The following is a 16,014-nucleotide window of genomic DNA, read 5'->3' on the forward strand; positions in this document are numbered from 1 at the left end:
AGGAAGAGAGGAAGAGAGGGGAAGAGGAAAGATGATAATCGTTGGGAAAAAAAAGTATAATATAATTTAAACACGTGATCATGTGAAATAAAAAAGTCTAAATTTAGACGCGTATCAAAAAAAGCTGCGCATGAGACAATTATGATGTATTTATTAAATAATTTAAATACCCATGTATATCAGAATTACTATGCATGGGATGCAATTTATGCATCCCGCATAAAAGTCAAATTCCTATAAAATAAAATAATAAAATTTTAAAAAATATATTTACTTTAAGAAGCGGAATTACGAAACATTCAAAAATCCACCAAATAAGTTCGCATAACATTTCGGTACATTTCGATGTTTCCAAATTTTTTTTACCTTTAAGCCATTGGCATTTTTTGATCTAAATATTAGAAATAATTATTTTTAATAAATCAAATGCCATTTTAATACATAAAATAAAATAATACATAAAATAAAATTAAACAATAACTTTGAAATTCTGGAGGACTTCATGTAAAGAAACTTCTTCGAAGTGACGTTTTTCGATAAAAACTCTTATCATATTATAAATAACTGTTTTGTTATCTTTATCACCAAATAATTCAGGTGGGAATATAAAGTCTAAAACCCCAATAACAAACTTCGTGACCTGTTTGAATTATTTAGGTAATTTTTTTAGAAATTAAATAATAATTTAAGATAAATTATTATTTATAATATTACCTGGTAGGTATTGCAACCATTTAAACTATTTTCCTTTATATTTAATACCAATAATAAAGAATATAAGTAAAAATAATAATTCATAATTTGATTAAAATAAACACAATTATTACTTGGATCGGGCAGTGAGTGTTAAGCAAATGTTTATACTGGCATATGTCATGACGTTTAATTACGCGTTCAATATACGGAAGTAGGTGGTTTAAATAATCTGGGACTTTACAACGTAAATTCTGGTTTTAAAAAAATTATACAGATTAAATCTTTATATAATAATGCTCATTTAACGAGTATTATAATGAATATACAATACTTACATCTAGTTCCTTCCTCCTATCCATATAAACATAATATAATTCATGTGATGATCTACAGGTAAACGCGTTTGTCAGTCCGAACTGTCTTGGAAATATATATTTTATCACAGTATGTGACATATTGACATTATGATTTGAATACTTAGCAACATTGAGGATATCTAATAAAAATTATTATTTTATTTGTTGGTTTATATTACAGAAAAATAATAAAATTTTTTGATACTTACAGTTTTTTGGAAGTCCATACCAATAATCGCCAGATTTATTGTAGACTGGGGACCCAAAAAACATAACTGAACGAGAAAAGAACAAATTCGATACAGAATTTGTGTTGGCTTTTACAATTTTACGGTCATTCAAGACAATGACCTTGAAAGATTTTTCTAAATCTTCAATGGGACGTTTTCTGCTAATGGCTGGGCCCATAATTTGTATGTAGCATCCATTTTGTATCGAGAGAAATATAGAATAGTTGGTCAACAAGAAATGCATAGCTTCTTGACCGATTCTAGTAATTATTTTGAAATATAAAATTGGTTATGCTTTTTATATATTTATTTAAAATATAAATTTTGCAAAAACAAACCTCGTGTAGAGCTTCAACCAAGCGTTAGACTTTTTCATCAAATCAATTGTTGTACTATTAGCACATATAGTATATCCTTTTGGATTTTCGATTATTGACTTATAAGACTTAGTGAACCCATATCTTCCTACGTTCATATTGGGTTCATTTCTCCTATTAACTAAGACAGAAATAGCCATGTCTATTATCTACGAAATAATATTGTTATTAGCAAATATTCATAAGAAATAAATCAACATAAAACTTCTCACCGTATTTAAACCTATTCGTTCTTTTTCTATATTTTCCATTACTTCCTGCTTTTCTTTCGTAATGAGAGGGAAGTCTTTGCGAGTAGTATTGGGGCTTACTATAGTTTCTTGAAGAAGTTTTTTGTAATCAACATCGTCGTCTTTTTCAACTAATTCAATATTGGAAGCGAATGGTTGAAGTAAATCAAATAAAAAGATAAGGTCTGGATAGATTGCATTTAGTGTTGTGTTAGTAATTTTATTAATCATTGTACCTTTCGTGATGATGGGTGATTTTTATTTTTTTTTCGTGTTCGCTTAAGTGCTTACATGCATACATATAAATAGAAAAGATCGTCATCATGTAAGATCGATCAGATTGATCTGTCCAATCTGACAAAATTTTTCGATCGGTTTTTTTACAATAAAAAAAATTACTTATAAATTTGGTATGCCTTTAAGGAGAAGCATTAGAAACAAGAATAGAAGTTTAAATTTACGACAACGAAAGATCTCTTTAGAACAAGTTCATAATAATGTAACCAATGTAGACAATACAATTAATGTAGTTACTGAAGTGAAAGGTAATGATTTTAAATAATTAAAAATATTATATCTTGAATTAAAAATAACTTCCTTGAATATTCAGATAATAATGATGATGCCAATGAGAGTGAATTTGAACGCTATACTGAATCCACTGAATATAATGAAAATGAACCGTCTGAAAATATTGATAATGAAAATGATTATATCGATAGTGATGATGAAAATTACCATGTCGATAGTAATGATGAAAATTATCATGTTGATAGTGACAATGAAAATTACCATGTCGATAGTGATATTGAAAATAATTCTGTTAGTGATAACGAAGATGAACACAAAAATCTTGAAGATCCTGAAAGTATACTTGAAAATAGTTCATTTTCAAATTCTGTTTTTGATGGTGAATTTGGTCCTTATTTTTCATCAAGTACTTCTGCTTTGATATTTTCTTGGTTTACTAAACATATGATAAGTAAGTAAAATTAATTAATATTTTATCTTATTTGTAATATTTAAGATTAAAAATATTTCTTTTTTAGCAACACATGCATATGAAGATTTGGTAAAAATTTTAAACCACCCAAATTTTGATGTCAAAGAAGTTCCTACAAATATTAGATACTTTAAAAAAAATAGTCGAGCTCGATTACCATTATTAACTGTCAAAAAATATACTATACCTATATCTAATATGAAAACACAATCTACATCTCAACCTTCTAGAGAAGCATATGCAATATCATTATTTGATATTTTAACAAAAATTTTATCTAACCCACTTTTAATGTCTAAAATGTACAATGGTCCAGGAATTGAAGTAGAGAATAAAAGTGAATTTTGGCATGGAGAACTTTGGCAACAATCTCCATTATTTGGTGAACATAGTATTACAATAAATTCAGGTTTTTATTTTAAAATATTCTGTTTTTATTATCTATAAAATTATTAATTTACCATATTTAACTAAAATATATTTAATTTATTTATTTAGTTGAGTATTTTACAGGAGATTTCGTTCATATCTCAGCATCAAATCAGTTAAATTGTATGAGAATAATATCTATAGTTCTACACAATAATGGATTGAAATTAAAATTGCAGAGGTTTTTAGCTTTTGATGAACTTCCAGCTCAATTTAAAACAACTGATCGTTATTTTAATAGTAATAATAAAAGGTGGCTATTAGAAGAAGATAAATTTATAATAGTTGAACCTGAAGTTATAATTTGTAAAACATCAGTTTGGTTACAGGATCAGAATAAGCCTGATTATTATTCATATACTGTTTCTGAAATTTTATATAAATATCAAAATAAATGGAAAATTAGAGATGTATGTTATAGAATTAGGCATCCATCGGAATACTGTCCTTTTCCCAAAAATTTATATAATTTACCAACATGGAAGATATTTATAGATCTTTATTATGATGATTTTGGAACTTTTCGAAATGTGTACCACTCGTTAGGTGGTATTTACATTCAAATAGGAAATATGCCCTTTTCATTAAGAAAACTATTAAAAAATCATTTTGTTATAGGGTTTGTTCCTTTTGGTGGAAATTTTAAAGAATTTATTTATCCTTTTTTAGAAGAATTAAAAGAATTAGAAAAAGGCAAAGTTTTTAATATTCAAGGTAAAAATATATTAGTAATAGCAGGACTTGGTGTTGTTACTGCTGACCTTCCACAAGGAAATGATTTGGTAGGAGTTATGAGACATAATGCTAAAAGAGGCTGTCGTTCTTGTAAAATTGAAAATAATGATTCTTTAAAATCTTTTAATGATTTATCTAAAGAATTGCGATATCATCATTTAATGGATAAGGAGTTTGATCTTATATTAAATTCAGATTCATCAACAGTTCAAAAGAATTTATGTTCAAAATTTGGATTAAAAAATCAGAAACCAGTATTAGATTATTTAATACGTGATCGTTTTCTTCAAACTCCTCAAGACATTTATCATGCCATTGCTGGTAAAATATTAAAATTAATGGATTGCACTTTTAATATGTTTAATTCAAGTGGAAATAATGAATTCATTAAAAATTGGAAATTATTCGAAATGCCTATAAAGTGGCATAAATTACCAAATCCAATTACTCACAGGCAAAGTTTTATGATGTCTGATAGATTACGTTTAGCTATGGTTTTACCACATATTCTTCGACGATATTTACATATTAGTCATTTGAAAAATAATTCACTTATAGAATTACAAGAAAATTTATCTGTTAATATTAATAAAATTATAGACAAATTAATTCAATGCTGGGTAATAGTAGCAAAATGTGCTAAAGTTTGTTTTAGTTTATCATTTAGTAATGATTCTTATAACATTTTAAACAATTTATTAAATCAAGAAACAATTATACTTACAAAGGTATTAATTAAAGTTAATAATATTATCAAAATCCTATTTATTATTACATAGTAATTAATTAATTATTTATTAATTTTATAGACTTTTCCTCAAGATTTTACCTATCTTCCTAATTTACATATTAATGGTCATTTACAATATCATGCTAAAACATTTGCTACATTAGTAAATAGTGCTGTTGGAGTTAAAGAAATGGTTCATAAAACATTTAAAAATACTGTTCCACATACAAATGGCAAAATGATAGAGAAAGATTTAATAAAAAGATATAATACTCTACAAGCATTACGTAATATAATAGATGGTACTTCAGATTCTCGCTATAATAATCATTTAGGGAATGGATACTTTCAAGATAATATTTTTCGATCACTACTTTCTTCATAGTATGCTACGTCAACAACTACTATGCCTAATAATAAAGAAATAGGTATTATTTTTATTTTATTTTATTTGTCTGATTTTAAATTTTATTTATTACTAAAAAACTTTATTTATATGGTAGTTGATGAAACTGTTGAACCTCCAGATAATTGTATTTATGAAATTCGATTACAAACTAAATGGAAACTTTATCAGATTTTGCAAAATAATTTTGAAACGAATATGTCAATTGATGGTGATATTTATTATAGTCTTAAAACAGCTTACAAAGAATATTTTAACTTTACAGAATATCTTCATAACAACAAAATTGTTTATTTTAATTATATTACCTATAAAGTATTAAATCAAAAAGATGATGGAACATCAATAATACAAATACATGTTGGAGATATAGTAGAACTTGAAGAAGAATTAGAAGGAAACTCATATGCAATAATACAAGCAATTTTTTTGCATACATATAACAATGGTAAAACATATCCTTTTTACTTTTTAAAATGGTTTGAAAAAATCGAAGGGAGAAATGGTATTGATATGATGTGTCAAAAGTACAAAATATGCACAGAGAGAAAAAAATGGCACAATATTTTTCCCATTTCCTTTATAACTTCCATGCCTAAAGTTCATTTCGTTCATCAATGTGTTAACAATTGTTCAGTAAGAAATCATGATTTATCACAACCTTACTTACTAAATGAATTTTTTTATAATGCAATATAAATAAAGTCCAGCAAGTTTTGTTATCGTAGTATAGAAAAGCAGCTACTGATTTCTGCCTATTTGGTATTGGCTTTGTACTTTGTAAAAATGTAATACAGTGTACGAATAAAGATAATTGCTATGGAGTAGTGCCTAAATGATCATCAAAACGTATATTCTTTTTGGTTAGATTTTACTAGACAAATTAGGAAAATAAAACTTCAAAAAATTATATTCTATTATTATTTATTATTATAGATTATATAGATAATTATAATTATGGATTCATATTAATCTTAATCCTACTCGATTTGATTATTAGATTGGCCCTATTCTCCTTTTACCGAATTTGCACCTTATAAATAATTTTTCCAAAAAAAATTTGAATATTGATAAAAAATTACATCATCAAAAACGATTATTTCATTACTGCTCATAAAATGTATTAATAAATTATTGTTTATTCATATATTATCATATTATGTAAAAAAAATTATTATATTTATATTAATTAATTAATGTCATATTATAATTTATACATATTAATTAACAAAATATTTAAGACAACATTCGTAATTTGTAATAACGAAAAAAAAATTATTTTAGATTTAAAAAAAATCAAAAAAAATTAATATGAAAATAAGTAATATGAAAAAAAAAATTTATTTTAGATTGAGAAAAAAAATTCACTATGAATGAAATGAATAAAAATTATTTTAGATTGAGAAAAAAAATATTTAATTTAAATAAACCTTAAAATTAAATTAAAAAAAAAAATGCCCACAAAACTCAATACGATTTGTTATGTACATAATATTGCTGAATATTTAACACAAGAAATCAATAACATCTCTTCCAGAACGTGGAATATGTTACTACAACGTCATTCACAATTCATACTCCATCCTACAATAGACACCTTACTAAATACCACCATATTGTTGGATTTAAAGAAAACCGCTCAACAAATCAACCATATGTAACATACTTCCCGTTCCTCCAAACAATTTCTTACTATCACAAGCATCTGATTTTATAAATTCTGAACAATGGATCCCACACTTCCACGCCACATGTTCAAATCAAAAACAAACCTACTGTCTTCGTCCGTCTACAACCAGGAGCACGAGTAATGTACCTCAAGTCCTCAACAATTTCCTAATAGAAGACGATATATGCAACAGTACTATAGGAATAATCACTGATATAAATCATGCAGAACAATATGCTTGAGTCGCATTCTCTGTCAGAGGATCGATAATTGAAGTAAATATTTACACAAACACACCCACTATTTTACCATCAACGGAAATAGTTCCCATCGGACCCAGTCTCCGATCCAAAACTGTTTCGCCCTAACCATTCACAAAACACAAAGATTAACCTTGTTAAAAGTCTCCCTCGCTCTAGATGGAAACATCTTCTCCCCAGGACAAGCTTACGTCGCCTCAGTAGATGTTCTATTTGGGATAATATCAATATATCCCACCTTGACAGATTAGCCTTTATGACCGACCCTAATGTTGTTTTAGAATATCAAAGATTAGAACAGGTGGTATCGAAAAATCCACATATCTTTTCATAAAATACATACACAAAAAATACACCAAAATAATCTTATACCATTAATATTATCATCATTTAAAAAATACATTTTATCATATTTTGTTCTTTTGTACAGATTACTAATAAATAATTCAATAAAATTTAAGAGAAAGAAAAAATTTTTCCCATGATTTTTTTTACTTTACTCGTATATCCAGATTAATCCCGTTATGTAGTACAGGCCACTGAAACCGACCTAAACCCAATCACATACAAGTGGTGGCTACTCTAAAATATACTGGCTAGTTATAATTAATAGTAAAATGCTCAGTACTACTTTATAATTCAATGCAATAATCGTTGCCATTTACCGTTAGTTTATTTTATTATGCCGCAGATTTTTGACTTTTTTAAACTTTTTGTCAAATTGTTCTAATAGTTTTTCGGTTGCAAAATTTCACTAAGGTTTAATTTTTTTTCCTTTTTTCTTTTTCGTTTCATTACTAAATTTGATTCACTTTTTTCAATTTTTTTTAGGTTTCGGTATTTTATTCTTAGTTTCAGCGGCTCTCTTTTCGGATACACCCACCATGAAACAACAAACGAAAGACCTTGAGTCAACTGAATTCACGCCGAATGACCTTGACGAGATTCTGCATGAACAATAGGCCATAGGATGTTATTATTGTGGGAGGCAAGATATTGAGAAGATAAGGGAACGTGGAGGCTTTTTGTTTTTCTTTACTAATTTTCACACACACACACACATATATTATAAGTCATTTCTTCCTTTTTAGTCTTTGTTCTTCTCTTTTTAGATCCCAACGATTGTTTCTTTTCTACGTTTGACGGGTAGAAATGAAGGTTAGTGTCCGATTTTTGTTATTGTTTTTTTTTGTTTTGTTTTCTTTTACTAACATTTATTATTTTCTTCTTTAGGTTTCAGATGGCCTGTTCTCATGAATTCGTAAGTTCCAGTACTTTTTTTTTGAGTTTTTATTTTAACGAAACGTTAACTAATGATTTCGTTTTTTCCTATTATTAAGCGGTTCGTCGAATTTCTTGGATGTGCGGAATTAACTAGTTTATGTTTTTGTTTCTGTTTTAGGCGATTTTTCGGGTTCTTGGACACGCGGGAAATTCGGTGAGGGGAGTCTTTGAATCTTTTACGAACCTTTTTTAGACGTAAAAACGCTATTATTCCAACATTTTTTATACTTTGTAGGAATCCGGTATCACTTCAGAATCCTGGACAAGTTTCTTTTCTTCATCGATGAATTCCTGATAAGTTATAATTTTTTCTTTTTGTTTTATTTATTCATTGTTGATCGGAAACATGCATGATTAATGAGATCATTATTTTATTGGGTTACGGTACACTTCAGTTGAATGTTTTGACGATTATCCCATACCCAAATATCGAGAAATGTTGATATAGGATCCTTTAAAATAAAAAAAAAATTTTAACGTTAATATTATAAAAAAAATACCATCAATTTCCAAAAATAAGCAACTCATACACACATGCATTACAGTCATTTTGGGTGAAATTATAAAATTTTGGCCAGAATTACAAGTAAATAAAGAGTGCTTATTTTTGGAAAATAATATTGACAAATAAACAAAGTATTTCTCCCATTCTTCTTTTATAAATAAGAAAGAATTAATTCTTTTCTCGCGTAAAATTTGGTTAGGAGGTATATTTAATAATATTAAATACCCTTTCTATCCTCCTTCCACAGGTTTTTAAAAAGAATTAAAACTTACATATTATAAATTTCTTTTGGAAGCATACTTAGTAAATATATTTATGCCATTTATAATTCTAGAAAAAACAGATAAATATTAAAAATACATTTATCTTATATTACCTTATCCTTAATTACTTTTTCCTTTAGCCATTCTTCAAATCTTTCTGCTTCTTCAAATAAAACTTTACAATGTAATATACTTAATTTGCAAAGTATATTTACAACCTCATCCATGCTAGTAGTAGAAGACATTTTAAAGAAATAAAACTTTGTTAAGACTATTTATAATTTTTTATAAAAATTTAAAAAAAATTTAAAAATTTTGGAACAAAAAATAAAGCAAGTTTGAAATGATAGACATAAATATTTATTTATATAAATGTTGCCCTACGTTGCTCGTCCTATCGTATTTGATCGTTGTACAACCTGAAGTGATCAAATTTTTTTGGGGGTTAAAAAAATTTTCTTTCACCACACGTAATGCGTAATGTTTGTTTTCAGTTGTTCGTTTGCTGGTTAATTAGACGTTTTATTTATCAAATAATGAGGAGAGGAAAAGAAGTAACCTTTTTTTTTATTAATTAATTACCGTAAGGAAGGCATTCGAATGCCATCCTTTAAAAAATTTTCTCGTGATGCCATCCAATAGATTTCAATAGATTTCGTGGCTGTGACCTTTTTTTATTAATTAATTACCCGTAAGGAAGGCATTCGAATGCCATCCTTTAAAAAATATTCTCGTGATGCTACCCAATAGATTTTGCGACCGTGACCTTTTTTTAAACCGGTTTTCATTGTTTTCTTTATATGAAAATTTATATGAATTTAAAGGTATTGTTAAGTACTTTGCATGAAATAATATTGATGGGATAAGTAAAATTTTTAAGTATTGTATTACACATTACTGCTATTCTTTCGAGATGGTTATCCGGGTTAGTCATAAAGGCGGATCTATTAAGCATTGCTATTTGAACATGGGGCACCTGCTAAAGGTGAGATCTGGTCGTGTAAGTTGACCGATAGGGTTCTGCACAGATCAGATTGAATCAGATTTAAGCAGGAACCGATCCAATTCACTTTAAAAAAATCTAATCTGATTCAAATCGAATCAGATTGAGTCAAATCTCATTCGAATCTAATCCAAATCTGATTCAAATATGTTTAAACTGATTCCTACAAAAAAAAATAAAGAAAAGAACGTTAATAAACGTTCTTGACATTAAATTTAAAATAAATCACCCAACACTACTTACAAGTTACCATTTCAGGAGTCTAAAGCCGATTCCTATAAAAAAATAAAGAATAGAACGTTAATAAACGTTCTTGTTAAATTTAAAACAAATCATCCAACGCTACTTACAAGTTTCATTCCAGAAGTCCAAGCCAGTTCCTATAAAAAAAATAAAGAAAAGGATGTTAATAAACATTCTTAGTGTTAAATTTAAATAAATAATAACACCACTCTAATACTACTTACGAGTTCAAGTTGATTTCTAAAAAAAAAAAAATTTGAAAAAAAAACGTTATAAATGTTCTTAAGTTTAAATTTGAAAAAAACTTCTTGCCATTATAAGTCCAAGCCAACACTCCTCCAAGAAGTTACCTTAAAGAAATGAAGAAGAACGTTAATAAACGTTCTTAAAATTTTATAAAAGAATAAAAACAAACATACCAGTGTTTTCAAAACGGCTTACTAAGACTTCATTTCCAATTCTTCTAAGAATCGTTCTAAAGAATAAAAGGAATGTTGATAAAAGTTTTTAAATTTAAAAAATGCTGGTTTCTTTCAAAGAAGATAGGTCTTTTTCATTTCGTACCATTGGCCACCCAGTTTTTTGAATTGAATAGTACCTGAGGAACTGTGTACTACTTATGAGGTATTATATTAGGGTAGTTTTATATTATGTTATACTGCAGTATTGTAGTCGCACAAATTTTGTAATATAAATAGATCAAATCAAATGAAAGATTGATAAAACTATTATTTCGATCCGATAATATATTTGTTTTAAAAAATAAAATTTTTTTGCATTTCATCAAAATCGAGAGCATGAATTTCGATAGATGGATCCGGACAAGCAGGATTTGGTTGGTATTTATTTTTAACTATTTTTTTTTTAACGAACTGTCACTAACAGTTCTTTTTTTCTTTTACAGGCTATTCTCCGCGTCTTTGGCTACTTTTCGAGTGATGAGATTTTGGTGAGGAGATGGAGATTTTTTTGAATAATCTAATGGTTCTTTTTCTTTTTTTTGTAGATATGGATGGTGAATTATGAAAATATGGTCTTATTTCATAGGTAGTAAGTTTCGATACTTCGAAACCTTCTTTGGAGTTTAAAGTTAAAAGTTTGGTGTATTATCATAGATAATAAAATTACAAATTATACCAAAAATCCATTACACTATGACTGGAAAATTTTAATTTATATTCTGCAAATCAACACAATAAATATTGGAAAATGCAAGATATTAATTACAAATTGTTAATAATTGAAATAAATTACTTCTTCACACATTATGATTCTCCATACCTCCCAGAAGAACAAGTTGGTACTTAGCAATCTTTTTACCAAGTATCCCAATAATAATGTGTGCGCAAAATAAAGCCATATTGTTGTCAATTTTTTTTCATTTTATCGTTTACTTTTCTCGAAAAAAAAAGCCAGTGTGTGCAAACGAGGTTAACCTTAAAGGTTCCAGCAAGATGATTTTATGATTGATGATCGAATTTAATTCACCTATACAGGAAAAATGCTATTAGAATTACTAAATTGAAAAAAATAACGAATCCTTCCTAAATTATTCGGTCTCTCACCTCTTATTTCTTCTAAAGCATAGTATTTAATATTTTAGCATTCTCAAGAGACAAATTTCAAACTGTAAATACTAGTTATTTTTGTAAAATTCATTTGGTTTGAATTTTAAAGTAGTGTGGCAAGTGGCAATATTAACAATCGAAATTTATTAATATTATTATTACGTAATTAATTTTTTTTAACAAGCCACCTCCTTAACTTGAAGAAAGTTTGAATCCTGTGTATTTGAATACTATACAGTATTTAAATAACAATCTCAGGGGCAAAGTTTATTCATTTCGTAATATGTTGATTATATTATATAATCGTGACTTTGATAATAAAAAAAAATAAATATAAGCTCGTGGTTTGCTGAAGAATTGACCCCTAAAAATAAAGAAATTGAACTTTTCTCGTGTTTCATAAAATTTAAGCATGTAATCTATTTTGATTCATTTGTTATCAGAAGATTTTTCGCGTAGTTAACGCGTTTACTACATTAATATAAATATGAGCTGATTTCCGCACTCTTTCTACTCTTTCTAAATAAAAATGGCACCAAAAAGAAAATCTAACATAGTCCCCGTAAATGCTACTTCAAAAAGTAAGTAGATAAATAATTTCTTTAATAAATAATATCACATAAATTATAGATCATAAACTGATATTATTTCTTCTATTATACGGTTGCAGAAGGATCGAAACAATCTACATCAAAAAATAGAAGCTCATTAAATACAATTGAAGCAAGATCTAAGAAAGATAAATCCGTAGAGGAAATATTCTCAGACTCAGAAAATGTCGCAGAAGAAATTGAACAAGAATTAACTATAACAAAAAGAAGTTTACCTAATACTGAAGAAGCAAGATTTAAGAAAGACAACTTCGTGCTGGTAGTTCCCCCGGAAATAGAAACTGTTGCAGAAGAATCTGAACAAGAACAAAGTATGTTGAGGAAAAGAAGCCTACCTAATCCCGCTGAAGTAAGATCTAAGAAAAAAAAAACTATACGTGAGATTCCCTCAGAAATAATAGATTTAGAAACAGTTGCAGAAGGATCTGAACAACAAGGGCAAGGTTTGTCAAGATCAAACTGTTTGCTACAGATATTTAGAAATGAAACTAACAGTCTTTTTAAACAAAAAGAAAATTTACGTTTTTTCAATGAAATAACAAATGATAATATTCCTGCATTAATTCCAGATCGTCCAAACATGTGAGTATCCACAAACAACTATTTACTAATAAGGATATAAATATCTCACTTTTTTTTTCTTTTTAAAGCAGAAATAATTTAGAATCGTATACAGAATTTGAAATTGCCAATTTTGTTGCGGATCATCCTTCAATATTGGAACTGGCTAATATTCTTAAAGAATCTAAAAGCGTAACGGCTGGAAATTCTGGAAATTGCAAATTGCCAGCTTTTTCTTTTCAGGTATGGTAATAATTTATCAGTTATTTTAATGTAAATTTACTTTGAATTAATAAAATCTATCACTATTTAGAAAGAAAAAGGTATAAATAACAAACTTTTGATAGAAGAGCTTAAGCTCCTATTTCTGAAGTGTCAAAAACCAAATTCGCATGTTTTTAATGCGATTATTTGTGGAATTTATCCAGATTTGAAGGATAAACTTCATCAGGAAACGGCAAAGAACATTCATCATGAATGCGTGCTAAAAATAGCAGACTATAGGCATAAATACGTGAAAAAAATATCTGAAATGGTGAATGCTTACATAAAAAATGAAGAGTAAGAATCAAAATAAATTACAAGTGATTATTGTATTATGTATCAATAAATATTAACTAAAATTTAATATATAGAAATGATACAGTTGAAGAATATGTTGGCAATTCTTGGCGGAATATTTTGTCTATGCATCTTCGTGCTATTCAAAAAGATGAATTTGAATCGTCAAAAGATGATCAAGAACAACTTAAAAAATTTGTAATAGAATCATTTAAAATTGTTCATAATTATGAACTAAATAAGGATGGTGCAGCCATTGATCCTCCAGGGGATATAATTAAAAAAACTTTAGATCGTATTACTTTAGAAATTAAAGTTCCTTCCGTATCAAAGCATAACATTGTAAATAATCTAGATCTCAAAAAACTACTTAGATAATTTTTTTACAATAAAATGGATGTATTATGCCAAATAAAATAAATTACTTCATAACCCAGTATTAAATTTTTACAATTTTTGGCTTTTTAAATCTATGATTGCAAAAATCGATAGGAATATTGTAAATGATGAAAATTTGATCTTTTTTTCCTATTCGGCTAAATTAAAGCCCTATAAAAAATATATATACGGTTAGTATACTGTATTTTCGTATTTTGCGAACAGTATATTTATAGTATTATTACCGTATAATTACAGTATTTTCACATACTGTATATATTCGGTATTCTGCACACCGTATCATATATACGGTTTGCATACAGTATATTTTTCCAGTTTCACCGTATGTTTTATACTTGTAAACAGTAGAAAAACCGTATGTTTTATACCAATAAACAGTATATTGTTTTATATTTTATATTGCGAACAGTATACTTTTCCAGGATAAACCGTATATTTTATACTGATAAATAGTACTTTTTTCCAGTTTAAACTGCATATTTTGTACTGATAAATAGTATATATTATTCAATTAAATCGTATATTTTATATTTGCAAACAGAATTTAAAATGCATTTATAATCAATAAAATTTTTATTAAATAATATTAAATATACAAATATTTTTTTATAAATAATATAAATAAAAAACTAGTATAAAATAATATACTATTTGTAAAAAAAAATAATATTAGCAAAATATAAACAAAAAAAAAGAAATTTAATTAGTAATATTATCATTATTTTAAATATAAAAAAGGAATAATAAAAGGTTCGTAAAAAAAAAGAAATTTAATTAGTAATATTATCATTATTTTAAATATAAAAAAGAAATAATAAAAGGTTAGTAAAAAAAAAGAAATTTAATTAGTAATATTATCATTATTTTAAATATAAAAAAAAATAATAAAAAGTTAGTAATATTATTAATATATTAGTTAGATATAAAAATGTAATAAAACGATAGTAGTAATGTTAGTAATATATTAAAAAAATTAAATAAAATACATAAAAGTAAAAAAAATATAATTAATATATGTTAACATATAATATTAATATAAAAATAAAAACATAAAACGGTGTACATATAGTTGTTTAGTTAAAATTCACCATTACAATTCCAGAGAGATATTAGTGAAAGTAATTGTTAATTGATATATGTGCATATCACTTTTTGTATAACTAGTAGTTTGGTACAAATATATATATTATATATTATCAAAATAAGTTTTTTATTTAATTTTTATTATTATATGTTAAAATAATTTTGGTATTCATTTTTATTGTCTTTTTTTTCTAAAAAAAAAGAAAAGAAAAGAATATTTTTGAAAAAATAAACAAAAAATAAACAATAACGTGTTATTAATGCATGTAATCGGCGATCAGCTGAATTTTAATTGGTTAAATGTAGAAATGCGAAAATTAAAAAGCAGAAGTATTTTTTTTAAAATTTAAATTATACAGATTGTTTTTAAAGTTTAATTAGTAATTTAAAAGTTCTTTTTTTTAATAAGAAAATTTGTAAAAATTTTTCTTAATACTGCTTAATTTTTAAATTAAAGCTTTAATACTAAATTAGCTAAATTAGAATTAAGAAAAATTTGTGAGAATTTTCTTTGATACTGCTTAATTTTTAAATTAAAGCTTTAATATTAAATTAGTTAAATTAGAATTAAGCAGTATTAAGAAAAATTCGCAAGAATTTTCCTTGATACTGCTTAATTTTTAAATTAAAGCCTTAATATTACTAAATTAGTTAAATTAGAATTAACATATGGACTGATTTATGGAATTAAGTTTTTATACTCAAAAAACTAACTTTATTAAGAAAATGCTGATACAATTTACATGAAAATGATAGATTCACACCGCTGATATAAATAAAATTGATTTGATTATATTATTTTTTGATTTTTT

The 16,014-nt window shown here is 26.2% G+C and overlaps 4 protein-coding genes across 4 annotated transcripts; 2 read left to right on the top strand and 2 right to left on the bottom strand.

Annotated features, from left to right (window-relative positions):
* Positions 1 to 469: 469 nt before the first annotated feature.
* Positions 470 to 2,120, bottom strand: OCT59_007196 (uncharacterized protein; the record flags this gene model as incomplete). Its single annotated transcript, XM_066147050.1, has 7 exons — positions 470 to 640; positions 715 to 747; positions 828 to 947; positions 1,032 to 1,192; positions 1,262 to 1,542; positions 1,621 to 1,808; positions 1,872 to 2,120. The coding sequence occupies 7 exons, from the start codon at positions 2,118 to 2,120 to the stop codon at positions 470 to 472; spliced, it is 1,203 nt and encodes a 400-aa protein (XP_065998542.1).
* Positions 2,121 to 2,301: 181 nt separating this feature from the next.
* Positions 2,302 to 5,891, top strand: OCT59_007197 (uncharacterized protein; the record flags this gene model as incomplete). The annotated part of the gene is made up of 7 exons (XM_025308727.2): positions 2,302 to 2,434; positions 2,500 to 2,871; positions 2,939 to 3,301; positions 3,391 to 3,870; positions 3,991 to 4,784; positions 4,866 to 5,088; positions 5,290 to 5,891. 7 exons carry the CDS (start codon positions 2,302 to 2,304, stop codon positions 5,889 to 5,891), a joined length of 2,967 nt encoding a protein of 988 aa, XP_025165173.2.
* A 2,885-nt stretch (positions 5,892 to 8,776) lies between these two features.
* On the bottom strand, positions 8,777 to 9,418 carry OCT59_007198 (uncharacterized protein; the record flags this gene model as incomplete). Its single annotated transcript, XM_025328777.2, has 2 exons — positions 8,777 to 8,857; positions 9,287 to 9,418. The coding sequence occupies 2 exons, from the start codon at positions 9,416 to 9,418 to the stop codon at positions 8,777 to 8,779; spliced, it is 213 nt and encodes a 70-aa protein (XP_025165172.2).
* Positions 9,419 to 12,516: 3,098 nt separating this feature from the next.
* On the top strand, positions 12,517 to 14,098 carry OCT59_007199 (uncharacterized protein; the record flags this gene model as incomplete). The annotated part of the gene is made up of 5 exons (XM_025328776.1): positions 12,517 to 12,568; positions 12,658 to 13,180; positions 13,249 to 13,402; positions 13,473 to 13,720; positions 13,795 to 14,098. 5 exons carry the CDS (start codon positions 12,517 to 12,519, stop codon positions 14,096 to 14,098), a joined length of 1,281 nt encoding a protein of 426 aa, XP_025165171.1.
* Between the last annotated feature and the right edge of the window lie 1,916 nt (positions 14,099 to 16,014).

The sequence above is a fragment of the Rhizophagus irregularis genome, chromosome 15 (assembly GCF_026210795.1).
Source record: "Rhizophagus irregularis chromosome 15, complete sequence".
Lineage (NCBI taxonomy): Eukaryota > Fungi > Glomeromycota > Glomeromycetes > Glomerales > Glomeraceae > Rhizophagus > Rhizophagus irregularis.